This window comes from Perissodus microlepis, chromosome 10 (assembly GCF_051167445.1).
Source record: "Perissodus microlepis isolate ML-2025 ecotype Zambia chromosome 10, ASM5116744v1, whole genome shotgun sequence".
Taxonomy (NCBI): Eukaryota; Metazoa; Chordata; class Actinopteri; order Cichliformes; family Cichlidae; genus Perissodus; species Perissodus microlepis.
The window spans coordinates 14,348,960-14,362,520 of record NC_140470.1 but is presented as its reverse complement, the minus strand read 5'-3'; the positions used below and the strand labels follow the sequence as shown (position 1 = coordinate 14,362,520).

Sequence of the window (13,561 nt, the reverse complement as noted above, 5' to 3'; positions counted from 1 at the left end):
AGCGAAGTGTTCGTACACGCCCACCACAGTAATAATAATGTACCACCCTGCAGGCGGCTGTTTTCATAATTAAGCAGGATAGCTTGTTTTTTATGTAAAGATGGAACTTAACTTGTGTCAGTAGAAAGATAATTATATGTATAAATGTCAGTCCAGCACTTCTTTTTTCCACATAACTGGGTAAAAGCACTAAGCACAAACAACAAGTTTAGTACACAAGTTTGCCACACAACTAGCTAGGTTCACATGTAGCATGCTGCGCAGATGTGCTACTACTACTACTACTACTAAAAATAATATTACATTCTCTATTAATTTGTTATCAGTTTCATGTACCTTAAAATAACATTAGACTTCAAAAATATTTGTGCCAAAAATTAAATTTAATGGAATCCAGTCAAATAAAATGTATTTGTTTTGTGTACATTCAGTCCTTTCCAAGCATGTTTTCCTATATTGTTAATTATTTGAACAAATACATTTTAATTTGATATATCTTAGTTGCATTATACTCAAAATTGCCAAGAATAATTTTTTTGAGTGTACTTTAATGAACAAACACGCACAGTCAATAAAAATAATGCTAAGCTATATGATTTCCAAAAAGCTCTCTGAGTTGAAATGTTGAAATTTACGCTCTTTATGCTGTCTCCTATTGAATAAGGACTACATTAACAGCTACACACAGTAGAAAATAATATCAGAACTTGACACTTGTACTAAACCAGTGGTTCCCAAACTTTTTTCGCTAGGCCCCCTTTTGTTTTTCAAGAAAAATGTTCGCCCCCCACCCCCCCGCGCGCACAGACACATGCGCGCGCACACGCACAAACACATCCTCCAACCACACACACCCATATTTTGCTCCATTGTGGTTTATTTCACACCTCAAACATTTAGTAAACAATTAAGCAAATACAAGTAAACTGCAATAAATTACAGGTAGTAAGAAAATAAACTACTAACTCTTTTATGCTACGTCCACACCTACACGGGTAATTTTGAAAACACAACTGTTTCTGTGCGTTTGGACCTTTCCTCCACACGTAAACGGAGTTTGGAATCACCGAAAACGGAGATTTTTTAAAACTCCTTTTTGGCGTTTACCTGTGGACGAGGAATACAGAGCTCGTCACGCAACGTCAAAGGTATGTGCCTTTTTTCACGTCACGCTGTGCGCCACGTTATTGTTTACATGAGATGAATTGCAGAATGGCAGCAAGTCAGATTAACAGTATTTTGTATCTATCTTCAGGTTTTACACGCTTACATATACACACGCAGTTACTGTCCCTCCATTTACAAAGGCAGAGGCGTCATGGTGCAATTATTTTACGTGTATTTGGTTTTTTTCCTGTGTAATAATATTCAACATTTATATCAATACATTTTTCAAAAAATGCCTGTCTGTGCAAAATGGGTTTAAAAACATAAACAACTGTGGGATACTGTTTGTCCGTGATTTAGACAGGGGGAACAAATCGTGGCAGGATCAGCCTGATATTATTTGTATCCCACTGTAACTTTACTGTATACAGAGCTAACATCTCCAAAACGTCAGTGTGTGTGTGAACTAAAAATCAAGAATGTGGGATACTGTTTGTCTGTGATTTGAACAGCCCAGCGCGTGCTCCCGACAAAGGGAAAAGCAATTATGCAGGGGAGACCTTGGCACCCTAGGGAACGGGCCCCACACTTTGGGAAGGTCTGTACTAAACAATAATAATAATAAGATCACTATTTTCCCCAAAAATGGCCTAGATATGAGGAAAGCAAATACTAGTTCCCCTAAATAATGAAATCATTGATTACAGTATGAGCTATACTCTATGAGGAATGTTTCCAACACCCTGTTGAATCTATGCCACAAAGTATGACAGCTTGGAAAGCATAATGGTGTTCAACTCGGCACTACCAAGCTGTACCTAAAAAGTATCCAGTCAGTGTATAAACAAGCTTTAAGCACATTTAAAACCACCCCAATCCATAGTTTTTAGATTAAACTTAAAAAAGTGTCCCTCACTTTCCATATAGTATTGTTTCCCCAATGTTTATTTTCTGGTTCAACTTTAACCCTCATACAGATACCTTCTCAGTATATTAAAGAGGAATTTGTGGTCAAATCAGAGACTGGCAGTTATCCAGTATTGACTTTCTCTAGTTTTCATAATGGACTTCCCACTGGCTCAACTCCCATGAAGGTAAAATCTGTGCATACTCTTTTTGATTAAGATATGTGCAGATCCTGTGAAGACATTTAGAATTTCTCCTCATTTCTGGTGGACTTACTTTGTCCTCTTTATTCTTGCCATTTAGGTTGTGTTTGGCAGTATACAGCACTTTTAGATGATTTTCACTTAGGTGGGTGAGTTATTCAAAATGATTTACAGATGAGCTGAACCATAACAAGATTAGGAAATTTAATGGAAGTGAAAGAAAACTAAAGCAAAAAGGCCTAAGAGCCCCAAATGCAATTAAGATAACTTCTAAATTATAATTAAAATCTGGCTTAAAATATCTGATAGTGTCATCCTATCCACTGTGCTGTAGAGAAGTAAAGGGTGCAGTGAGTCAGACCTGTTGGGATAAACACCCAACAGACTGTCTACAGATACAGTTTACATGTACACAGGAAAACACTAACAAACCCCTGCTGAACAGAATTGGGCCATTTTTTCTAATCTTGCATCCAGCCCCCAAGAACCCCTCTAATTCAAGGCTCTCCCAGAGATAAGAGATAAGGCCAGAACCAACCAACCTATGTCAGTTGGTATTGAGACTGTCTGTCTCTAAGAGATATTCTGCCAATCATAATCGGACTTGTCTCACCACACTGCTTTCCAAACACCTATCAGTGTAAACCAAATTCTAACAAAATGAAAAGAAATCTTTCTCTGGGAAGAAGAGTTTATCTGGCCCTAAAAACAGGTATGAATTAGCAGAATGTCTCTTAGGTGTCAGAAACAGAAAAACAGAGTCAAATCCTAACCAAATGTAGGCCCACAAACTGGCAATTGAACAAGGAAGACACACGAGGTCGTGGCAACCGAAAGATTAGAAGAACACGTGATCACTGTTTGAGAGGTGAGGTTAAAAGTGAGACATTTCCTCCTAAAATGTGAATCATTCAGTGAAGTAAGGAACATTTACTTTAGCCACCTCAGTTCTGTAATTCCAAATTTCTATAAGCTGAACATCTCAGGAGACGGGGCATGTCTGACTGCCTGCCATATATATGTCAACATGCTACAAACGGAGGGATTGTGAATGACCAGCGCCCATGCACACACACACACGCGCGCGCGCGCGCAATTTTATTAATTTCTATTGTTCCTTTTTCTATTATTGTTATTTAATTAAACTTTTTTTCTGTGAAAATAATAATAAAAACAAGTACACGAGAACAAAAGACAAATCTATTTGGTTTCCAAATATTTCCAAACCTGAAAATGATGGTTATGAATCTTTTGTAGCCCTTTAAATGCATTACAGATGAATGTGTCACACATGCAACCAGAGCCACAACTTGAAAAACCGGTTTGATTTCAGCATGATATGACAAAAAAATACATCGTGCGTGACATCCAGGAGGACTGGGTCTCTTTTTATAAATTGGTCTGGCTTAGATATGTTTACAACAGTCACCATCATGAATTCAAGGTACTCTATTTTCTAAAATAGGTCATTTCTGGATCTTCTTCTTGCCTTAGTAAAGACTATGTTTTACAGTCTTGTTTCCTAGCCACACTGACCTTAATGAAGGTTACAAAAGAAAATGAGAATGTGTAACAGAACTGTTTATGTGTACAGCACATCGTAAGTCACCGTGAGGACCTCTGTGGACAATCAGCAGAGATTACAAGAATCAAGCAGACGTTATGACAACAATTTAGACAACAATTTATATGGAGAAAACAGCAGCTACGCCCAAACTCATTACTGTTTGTATAGTAAATGGCACACTCGCTATGTTTGGTTAGCTGGCAATGCATGCTCTTATTTCTATGTCAAAACACATTATAAACATTAACTCTAGATGAGTTTAAAAACATCTTAGTTGAAGCTGTGTATAGATCTCCTCTCTGGTTTCATTCATCCTATGGTGTAGCATCTATTATGAATGAACAGAATGTCAGAAGAGACACGTTGTTTTGTTGACTGGACAGATGGATCGAGTTTACAAATGTTGTCACTGAATTCATAAGAAGCACAACAGAATCTGTCCATCCATCCATTCTCTTCCGCTTGTCCTTATCGGGGTTGCAGGGGAGGCTGGAGTCTATCCCAGCTGCTATATTGGGGTGGGCGGAGGGGGGCATCCAGCCTGATGCAGGGCTAACACAGAGAGACAGACTATTTGCACTCACATTCACACCTATGGGCAATTGAGATTCACCAGTGAACCTAACTCTATTTACTGCATGTGTTTAGACTGTGGGAGGAAGCTGGAGTGCCCAGAGAGAACCCACGCAAACAGGAAAGCATGCAAGCTCCACTCAGAAAGGCCACGGCCAGGTGAGGGAGTCAGGACCTTCTTGCTGTGATGCAACATTGCTAATCACTGCTCCGCCTTGCTGCCCAGCAAACACTGATTAGCTGCCCAACAGAATCTGATTCTCAGGCTTTTATTTGTTAGTTATTATTCGGAGATTAGCTGCTTTTTAACAAATTTTCTGTCCAGTCCTTAAACTGACCATTTTCAGATAAATATGTTTTGTTTTCTTGTTAAGCCACTTAACATTGATCAATAAAACAAATATCTAATTCAAGAGATGAACCAGAACTGTGTGTTTGCACATAAAAGACAGCCTCAAGGTAAAATTTAAAATTTTACCTTGAGGCACTTTGTTACTGGCAGCCTGTCTTAAAAACATGTTATTCCATTCTGAAAAACATTCAAATTTTGTAGCTGAATCTTAAAAATACCAAAGATAACACAGTTATGTTAAAATTAAAACTATTTTTCCATCAAGGGGGTGATTCCAAAACCTTGGCATCATTGAGCATGGTGTTCAGTGTGCCCTTAAAAAACTGAGGAAACTGGACAAGTGGAGGACACAAGGAGAATTGTCAGGTCTAAAAAAAAATCTAACTACAGCAGATGAACAATATCTAAAAGTCATGTCCTTAAGTAATAGAAAAAAGTCCTGCAAAGACCTAACACAGGACCCAAGAAATGTATCTGGAGCTTCAGTTGATTCAACTACTTTTCACTGAAGCCTCATCAAAAATGATCTCAGTGGGAGGGTGGCTGTCAAGAAGCCATTCTTAAGGAAGGGAAACAGGGAGAAAAGGCTGAGGTGTGAAATTACAAAATAACTGGACTGGCAACAGGTCTTATTGAGTGATGAATCCAAATGTGAAATGTTTGGTTCAAGAATAAAGGTGGTCATTTCAAATCATTCACTTTCGGGCTCATCAGAATGGTACAAACTCAGTTTTAGCCTTATAGTCTGTATTTACATGTACCCTATGATTTCGCATTTTGATAAATAGCTGTACCTATTTTCCATTTTTGTAACAAAAATAAAGAATTGAGTGGTGACTCAAGACTTTCACACATTACTGTATAGACGTTTTAAATGACAGAGGAGGGTTAAGTGAACCAGAAGCTCTTTTTGCTATAAAGGCTTATATCGTCCATGAAGCAAGACCAATTACTACAGGGAAACAAATGTTAATGAGGCATTTGACATTTAACTCCATCACACTGCCACTTTGCTCCCTGCTGCTCTGTGGAATAATAGTCAGCTTTACCGGAAAGACTGGCAGCCTTGAAGAGGATCGCTAAAATATGAGAGAAATAACTCTGTTTCTGAGAAAATCCTCCCCTTGACAAAAACTCTGTCCCTGATTATGCAAATTTACCAGAGGTTATATTCAAGTGTTCTTATGTGTGATAGAATTAGACTCTTAAAATATTTATTTGGAGCTTAATTAGTAATTGTTTTCTGTTGCATGGCTTCTTTAAACACAAGCACATGTGAGAATTTCAAATAAAAGTTTATAGAGCCTTATTTTACATATTCTGACTTAATACCTTTCTCATAAACATTATTCTGTCTTAGAACAATCCCAGTCCAACTCATTTTAATGTACTCAGTAATTCCAAGAATTTAAGGTTTGATATTTTGATATTTTATACACAAGCATGTTATGCAAAGTCACGGAAAATAACTGTCTGTTCTGTTGAGGTGTTATGATCAAATACACAACTATTATTTCAGCCATATTCCATCTTTTTTAAAAGCTACATTTAACTCTCTGTCTTCGGTGTAATCTCAGATGTGATAGAGAGTGTAGAAATGAAGGTCACACCACATGTTGCCTTTAACTGTTGCACTGCTGCACTGAGCCCATCCCATAGGCAGATCCACCGCTAATTATGTGAAGGTTGGAAGCCCAGTGAAGATATCCACGTCGTCTCTGCCATTCATCTCACTTCATTCGGAGCTACAAGTTGCTGTGGCGGAGGACAAGTGTACTTTCGCTCCAGGAGCCAGTCGTTTGCTGTCGGTCTTTGTTGTGAGTATGTTTGGAACTATTATGAATGACTGCAAATTTTCTTTATCATCATCATCATCATCTTTTATACAGATGCACAGAAGCAGCCTATTTCAAATATTTCCACACATGAATTATATGGCACATCTGCTATGTGCTGCATGAATTATATTAGCACTAGAAATGACTTATATTGAATTTCCTTTTAATTATTTCTAGCAAAGTTTTTTTTTTTTTTTTTTAAAGGCCTGCTGTTGCTGGCTTTTTATTTACTCGCCTATTATGAGGATCATTAAGATGGTACTCGAATGTGTCTTTTAAACTCAAAAAACATAACAACATCTACTTATAAAGAAAAGCTGAGATTTGAAAAACAACTAAATGTGAACTTTATGACAGATATATTGTGCGAGAGCAACATGTCAATATAAGGTGTATTTACAATCTCTGCTAGCGGATGCCGCCCCCTTGGGAGGGCTGCACTACCTCCGCTCCCCTGCCCTTCTCCTTTGAGACCCTCCCTGTTCCTCTTGCAGCTGAGACCCAGGGAGCAGAATTAACAAGCAAATTGAAACAGACTCTAACCAGCACCTCAGATACCTTCAATAATGTCTCACATTGATCATTTGTGACAAATGTTCTTTATATTGCTCTTTATAAGAGCAAACTTGTTTTCTACAACCACATTTCTTTATTGGTAATCTGTACTTTTGTGTCTTGTTTTTAAATTTGCTACATGATGGCTGATCCAAGCGGGAGAGGGCAGGATGTCTAACAACATGGCCAAGATTGCAGATGCTCGAAAAACAGTAGAGCAGTTGAAACTGGAGGTCAACATAGAGAGGATGATGGTGAGTCCACACAGACAGTGACTGGAAACAAAGCAAGGGCACAAATAAGGCAGTGTGAATTGAAAAGTCTTCAGATGAGCAAGTATTCACTTCAGTTATGGCACCATGTGTTCTTCCTTTGTACTTCACTGTGTCTCGGAAACTTTCAATAAAAAGTTACATTTTACATGCTTTTATTTATCAGATGTATTTATACTTTTGACAAAGAACCGCTTATTTGCAGCAACTACAGGTGTGTGAATCTTTATTATTGTAGATATGTGCTCCAGCTTAGAGACCCACAAATGTTCAGGGTTTAGATCTGATGATGGTACTGTCCACTCCTTTTAACAGAATACCAGCTGACAGCTTCCTTTAAAAAAGTTCTTGCATAGTTTGGAGCTATATGACCTGGTTCAATGATTTCACTCCAGCCTGGCACTGCACGTACCATCAAATCATCACACTTCCTCATATCAAGCACTCTTCCAGCCCCTCGCTCAAATGTTCTTTTTGACTTAAAGACCTTAGACTTCAGATATCATTGTGTATAGCACTTTTCCAATTTGCCTCTGTCCAATATCTGTGTTTTCCTGCTTATTTGTTCTTTCTTACTGTTATTGGCCAGTCTCAGATATCCTGGAGGGACTTCATGAGTGCCATTTAATGAGCCTGCCATCTGATATTGAGAGACTTTAATCGACTTGTCCTCTTGCTCAGTTATGCAGAGATCCTCCCACTTCTCTTTCTAATTCTGTGTAGTAAGCGAAGTGAAATCACCAGTTTTTCAAACATTTTTCTATGCACTAACTTTAATTTCTTAGGAGAAGCTCAACTTATTTGGCCACGACGTGACTACAATTACACCTGCAAAGGCTGGCAATCCAGATTAAGATAGTAAAATTTATTGCTACTTTAATAAACACAATTTGGGTGTCGGCAATGGTTTTCCCTTTAAAGCAGACTCTGATCACAATAAACATGATAATAAATAAAAACAGGCTGTGCATTCAAAACTCAGCTATTTCACCAAAGTCATCCCCAAACGTTTGCGCTATAGAGTCAATTATAGTCAATTATATATATATATATATATACACACACACACACACACACACACACACAATTGGAACAGATGAGCTCATACTTAACATCTTATCTTGCCCTTTTATGATCACTGACTCACTTAAACACAGTCTGCTTTTACAGGTATCCAAAGCAGCAGCTGAACTGATGGCCTACTGTGAAGCTCATGCCAAAGAGGACCCGTTGGTGACTCCAGTGCCTTCATCTGAGAACCCGTTTCGAGAGAAGAAATTGTTCTGTGAAATCCTATAACTCTCTTGTGCAAAATACACACACACACACACACACACACACACACACACACCTAAACAATGACACTTTGTTTATTAGGATTATTTTAAAACAGCATTCCGTTTTTCATTTAGGTAGCGATTTCCTCACATGTCAAATGACTGTGTGTTAAGCACGATAAGAATGGCAATAAAGATTTATTGAAAAGAGTGCAAAGTTCATTTAAACAAGCCACAGCTGCTGCATCTCCCACTGTGCACACAGTTTACATATTAACAAAACTGCATATTTAAGTTGTCACCGGGTTGTTGCTCGCTATTAATCTCGGTATTAATCTTTTTGTTGTCAAATGAATAGCTGAATAAAGCTCACCGTCTTTAAACAGCCTCTGTTTTTCTGCCCGTTTCTCAGGGAGATGTCACTTGGTCACTGAAACTTATGCAAACTAGGGGTGGGGCTATGTGTGATCCGTCAGTGCAGGTTAGAGGTGCAGGGAGCAGGTGTGCACAGGTCTCCAAACAGCAGGGAGCTCTCATTCAAGGCGGTTTGCTGACATTAATTTGTTGTATTTGGGAATTGGCCGCAGAGATTAAGGTATGTTGATTTTATCAAGCATGTACTCAGTTGAAGATTTACCTCGGTACAGATGCTGATGTGCCACAGGCTGACTGGACTTTAGATAAACACGTATTTATTGTGTCGAAACATTATTTGGACTTAGCTGATTTCACAGTCTCAGAGCTATCTGCCTCCATACACGTCGACAGTGTTGGAAATGTTGGACAATGTGTGAAAAGTGTTCAGTAACATCACGCCAGGCAGGGCTGATCAAGAAAAACTTGTCTGACTAACCGAACACGCGGATCTTAAACACACCCGTGTCTCCAATACTAATATTAAAAGCAGGGGGAAGAAGTTTTAAGGTCTGTTATAAACCACCGACTTCCCTTTGAGCAGTGAAAAAAGCCCGTGTTACATGTTCACTGCGTCTGATTTTAGATTTCACTTTAATGGGTCAGCGGCAGAATTTAAGCTAAAACAATATAATTGCGCTTTCCCATTTTCTTAGTAACTTCAGTTAGTCGTTAAAGTATTACTTAACGTTAAACTTTTAATACTGTTTGTTTTTTCCGATTTGAAAGGCTGCACGTTTTCTATCAAAAAACCCTCTTTCATTTGAATTTCAGTTTTGCAAAACAAATGTCCAAAGAACACGCTCAGCAGGCGCCGCCCTAATCAGACAGGATATGTTGTTATAGATTAATCGCTGCTTCTCTCTCCCCCCCCATTGTATGTAGAAAGCAGTTTCCAGCACCGTATTTGTTTTTATGTAATGCCAGCTGCTTTGAAAAAGCCCTTTGTGAATGTTGCTATCTATTTTGATTTCGTTCCCTTAAATGCCAGGTTCTTATCATCTCAATAAAGCGGAACTAAGAGCCTGCACTTTAACCTCAAAGCTAATACCTTTGAACTTTCAACGCTGCATTTCGTATATACTATATTTGCATTCATCCTGGTGTATTAATATATTGCATATTTGTCACACTTATTTTTTTAGATCATCAAACTAATTTTAATATTAGTCAAAGATAACTGGAGTGAATACAAAATGATGATTTCATTCATTAAAAGGGGAGAAGCTATGCAGCCCAACCTGGCCCTGTGTGAGGAATTGCTCCCCTTGTGAAATCCTGAATTACCTTAATTACAACATTTATTGACTTCAATTTCTTTAGCCACACCCAGGCCTGTGAGACATGTTAGATCAAGAAACCGCTCAAGTAGATCCTATCTGACAAAGTGAAGCAGGTTAAAAGATCTCAGAAAACAACAACGCAATCTAAAGAGACAGCTGAGTCATTGATATCCATCAGTCTGGAACAGGTTACAAAGCCATTTCTGAGGCTTTGGGATTCCAGTGAACCACGGTCAGAGCCATTATATACAAACAGAGTAAACTTGGAACAGTGGTTAACCTTCCCAGCAGTGTTACCAAAATTACTCCAAGAGTGCATTCATCCAGGAGGTCACAAAAAGAGCAAGAACAACATGGAAAGAACTGCAGGCCTCACCTGCCTCAGTTAAGGTCAGAGTTCATGATTCAGCAATAAGAAAGAGACATCAGGAGGGGAAAAAATCCGCTGCTAAGCAAAATGAACGCAAAGGCTTGTCTCAAATTTGCCAAGAAACCTCTTTATGATCTCCAAGGCTTTTGGGAAATTATTGTGTGGACTGATGAGAGAAACATTTAACTTTTTGGAACGTTTGAGTCCCAATGTATGACATGACTAAGGCGCATTTCTTCTTTTTTCAGGCCTGATAATGGCCAACTTTGGAGGACACGCTATTCCTGGCTCTTTTTTCCTGCTCTATGGCTTCTGGCTAACAGTGAAATATGTTCTCCAACACTACTGGAGGACAAACCAGCCTAAAGGACGGCAGACTTTGCCGCCAATCTTTAAAAGACTGGACTACATTGAAGGAGGGTTCCAGATATTTGCTGCTTTTATTGGTCAGTTTTTCTGTAAATATATATTCATCAGTTGTGTGCATCCACCTGTTCTAATTTCACTGATGCTGTCCTGTCACAGGTATTATGGTTGAGCAGTTTGTGGTGGATGGGCCACATGCTCATCTCTACAACGGTGGCGGGTGGATTAAGTTGATGAACTGGCAGCACAGCACAATGTATCTGTTCTTTGGGATTTCTGGAATAGCTCTGATTTTAAGTACAAAATTCCAACTGGTGCCAAGAGGAGTGGGCCGCTTTGGTCTCTCGTTAGCTCTTTTTGTTGAAGGTAAGCTGTAAGAAAGCCAGGTTTTAGTTGCACAATATTTTTCACCATAATTCCTGGTGGCTAACGTGTATTTGAGCTACATTTTGTGTTTGACTCTATACCACACAGGGTTTCTGTTTTACTACCATGTGCACAGTCGACCTCTTCTGGACGCCCACATCCACACCCTGCTCCTGGTGGCGGTGTTTGGAGGCTCAGCCAGCATCATGCTGGAGATGTTCATAAGAGACAACATTATTTTAGGGCTGTTCGGGTCATGCATGTTCATCCTACAGGGTTCGTGGTTCTACCAGGTGATTAGCCAAATGAGATCCTGATGCAGAACACCTCGTTTATTCACCCAGCAACATCTATCCACCCATCCAGTTCAGCCATCTGACACAGGATGAGAGACAGGGTACACCCTATACAGGCTGCCAGTCCATCACATAGAGACAGTCAACCACAAACACTGACAGGCAAATTACAATCACCAATTAACCTAACAAGCACGTCTTTGGACTGCGGGGAGACCAAGCAAACTATACACAGAAATGCCCCAGGAGGATTAAACCAGGAACCTTCTCGTTGTGCTAAACACTGCATCGCCATGGCACTTGAATACTAAAACAAAGACCACTTAGAGGACCAACACCACTTTTTAAAATATTTACTTGTATAGTGTAATCACATTTTCTAGACAAGCAGTAGATTTCATTAATTTCTGTACACGTCAGGGCCAGTTCGGTGCCATCTGTGTGGACTGTCCTTAGATCTTGTTCTTTGTGCAAACTTTTTGTTAACTTACATTTTTTTTATTCATTTGCTAATAACAATAGGTAGTTGGCTTCTTCATCACACATTTGTCATTTCAGATTGGATTCGTACTTTACCCACCAAGTGGAGTGGAATGGAACTTGACCGAGCACGCCAACGTCATGTTCGTCACAATGTGCTTCTGCTGGCATTTAGCTGTGGCCCTGCTTTTAGTCACTTCCACTGCAGCTGTAGTTTGGTTGTAAGTATCTCATCCTTTACATACACACATTTTACAACCAGATCAGTTTAATAACCGAGTTTGAACAGACTTGGTTAGAAAACAGAACAAGTGGGATTCAGCAAAACAGGTACAATTTAAAATCTTGTCACAACATGGCAGAACAACATGTGCACCTGCATTTATGATACGTGTACTCGGGTTATTATTCCCTGTAAAATGCAACTTGATCAGGGTTTAGCCTGCATATTTTGCTCTGAAATGATTTTTCATTAGAGCATAATGTGCCTCAATGGTTCACTTGACATTTCAGAATAGCTGAAGCAAAGGTTTTCGGGGACGGTTTCAAGGACAAGTAAACTTCATGATAAATCACTTCCTGAACATTTTGTAAGCTTGGTAAAAGCCACCTTTTTTGAATTCTGACATCCAAACCTGCTTTTTGAGGTGATGTGTATATAGGCAACATGTTTTTGTTTACATTCAACATTTCTCATAAATACCCAACAGCTAGTGGCAGCTTATTTTAGTAGTTCTTAACCCTTAAGGAGATGGATAAATACAGGTAACTTATAACCTGTATTAATCTGCATTACTTGTCTTCTTTATCCGTTATTGGTGGGTAACATTTTACACTGACTGCTGTGATGTCTTGCATCTGTGGACCCTCTTGCGGTTGTTGGTAGAAAAAGGTTTAGGTTTAAGAGGCACTGATACCGTTTAAACCTCATCTCCATTTGGAACTTTTGATTAGATTTTACTGTCCTTTGGTAATAATTATCATTAATAATTCATTAGCTTTCAGGAGGCAACAATAAGTGTTAGTTGTGTAATCTTCATGTACACTTGTGTTTGTTCCAACAGGACTGTGGTGCAATTCTCGGCAAGGGGACGAGACATAGAGATCGGAATGCGTAACACATCCTCTGAATTGACCTCTCAGAAAGCTTTGCTTCAAGAGTCAGATGAAGAATGAAGGCGTGTTTATGGCTCTTTGATTTCATTTTTCAAATGTTGATCTATTTTATCTATTTTTAAAAAAATGTCTAAAGAAAATAAGATTGAAATCCATGTGAATGAACTATTATGTTTGTAAATATTAAAAAGGACAATGCATATTTGTGTATCGCCTGCTT

The 13,561-nt window shown here is 38.9% G+C and overlaps 2 protein-coding genes across 2 annotated transcripts; both read left to right on the top strand.

Moving 5' to 3' along the window:
* Nucleotides 1–120: 120 nt before the first annotated feature.
* gng8 (guanine nucleotide binding protein (G protein), gamma 8) lies at nt 121–8,953 on the top strand. Its single transcript, XM_084942308.1, has 3 exons — nt 121–6,525; nt 7,258–7,355; nt 8,544–8,953. The coding sequence occupies exons 2-3, from the start codon at nt 7,272–7,274 to the stop codon at nt 8,670–8,672; spliced, it is 213 nt and encodes a 70-aa protein (XP_084798434.1). The 5' UTR covers nt 121–6,525; nt 7,258–7,271; the 3' UTR covers nt 8,673–8,953.
* A 145-nt stretch (nt 8,954–9,098) lies between these two features.
* tmem45b (transmembrane protein 45B) lies at nt 9,099–13,551 on the top strand. Its single transcript, XM_084942307.1, has 6 exons — nt 9,099–9,245; nt 10,966–11,163; nt 11,243–11,449; nt 11,558–11,742; nt 12,304–12,446; nt 13,290–13,551. Exons 2-6 carry the CDS (start codon nt 10,974–10,976, stop codon nt 13,399–13,401), a joined length of 837 nt encoding a protein of 278 aa, XP_084798433.1. The 5' UTR covers nt 9,099–9,245; nt 10,966–10,973; the 3' UTR covers nt 13,402–13,551.
* The last annotated feature ends 10 nt before the right edge of the window (nt 13,552–13,561 follow it).

Bases quoted from the DNA above. Each gene is read 5' to 3' on its own strand.
- gng8 (XM_084942308.1), top strand. From the start codon at position 7,272: ATGTCTAACAACATGGCCAAGATTGCAGATGCTCGAAAAACAGTAGAG. The intron at 7,356-8,543 runs GTGAGTCCACAC...CTGCTTTTACAG, and splicing joins TCAACATAGAGAGGATGATG to GTATCCAAAGCAGCAGCTGA.
- tmem45b (XM_084942307.1), top strand. From the start codon at position 10,974: ATGGCCAACTTTGGAGGACACGCTATTCCTGGCTCTTTTTTCCTGCTC. The intron at 11,450-11,557 runs GTAAGCTGTAAG...TATACCACACAG, and splicing joins GTTAGCTCTTTTTGTTGAAG to GGTTTCTGTTTTACTACCAT. The intron at 11,743-12,303 runs GTGATTAGCCAA...TTGTCATTTCAG, and splicing joins AGGGTTCGTGGTTCTACCAG to ATTGGATTCGTACTTTACCC.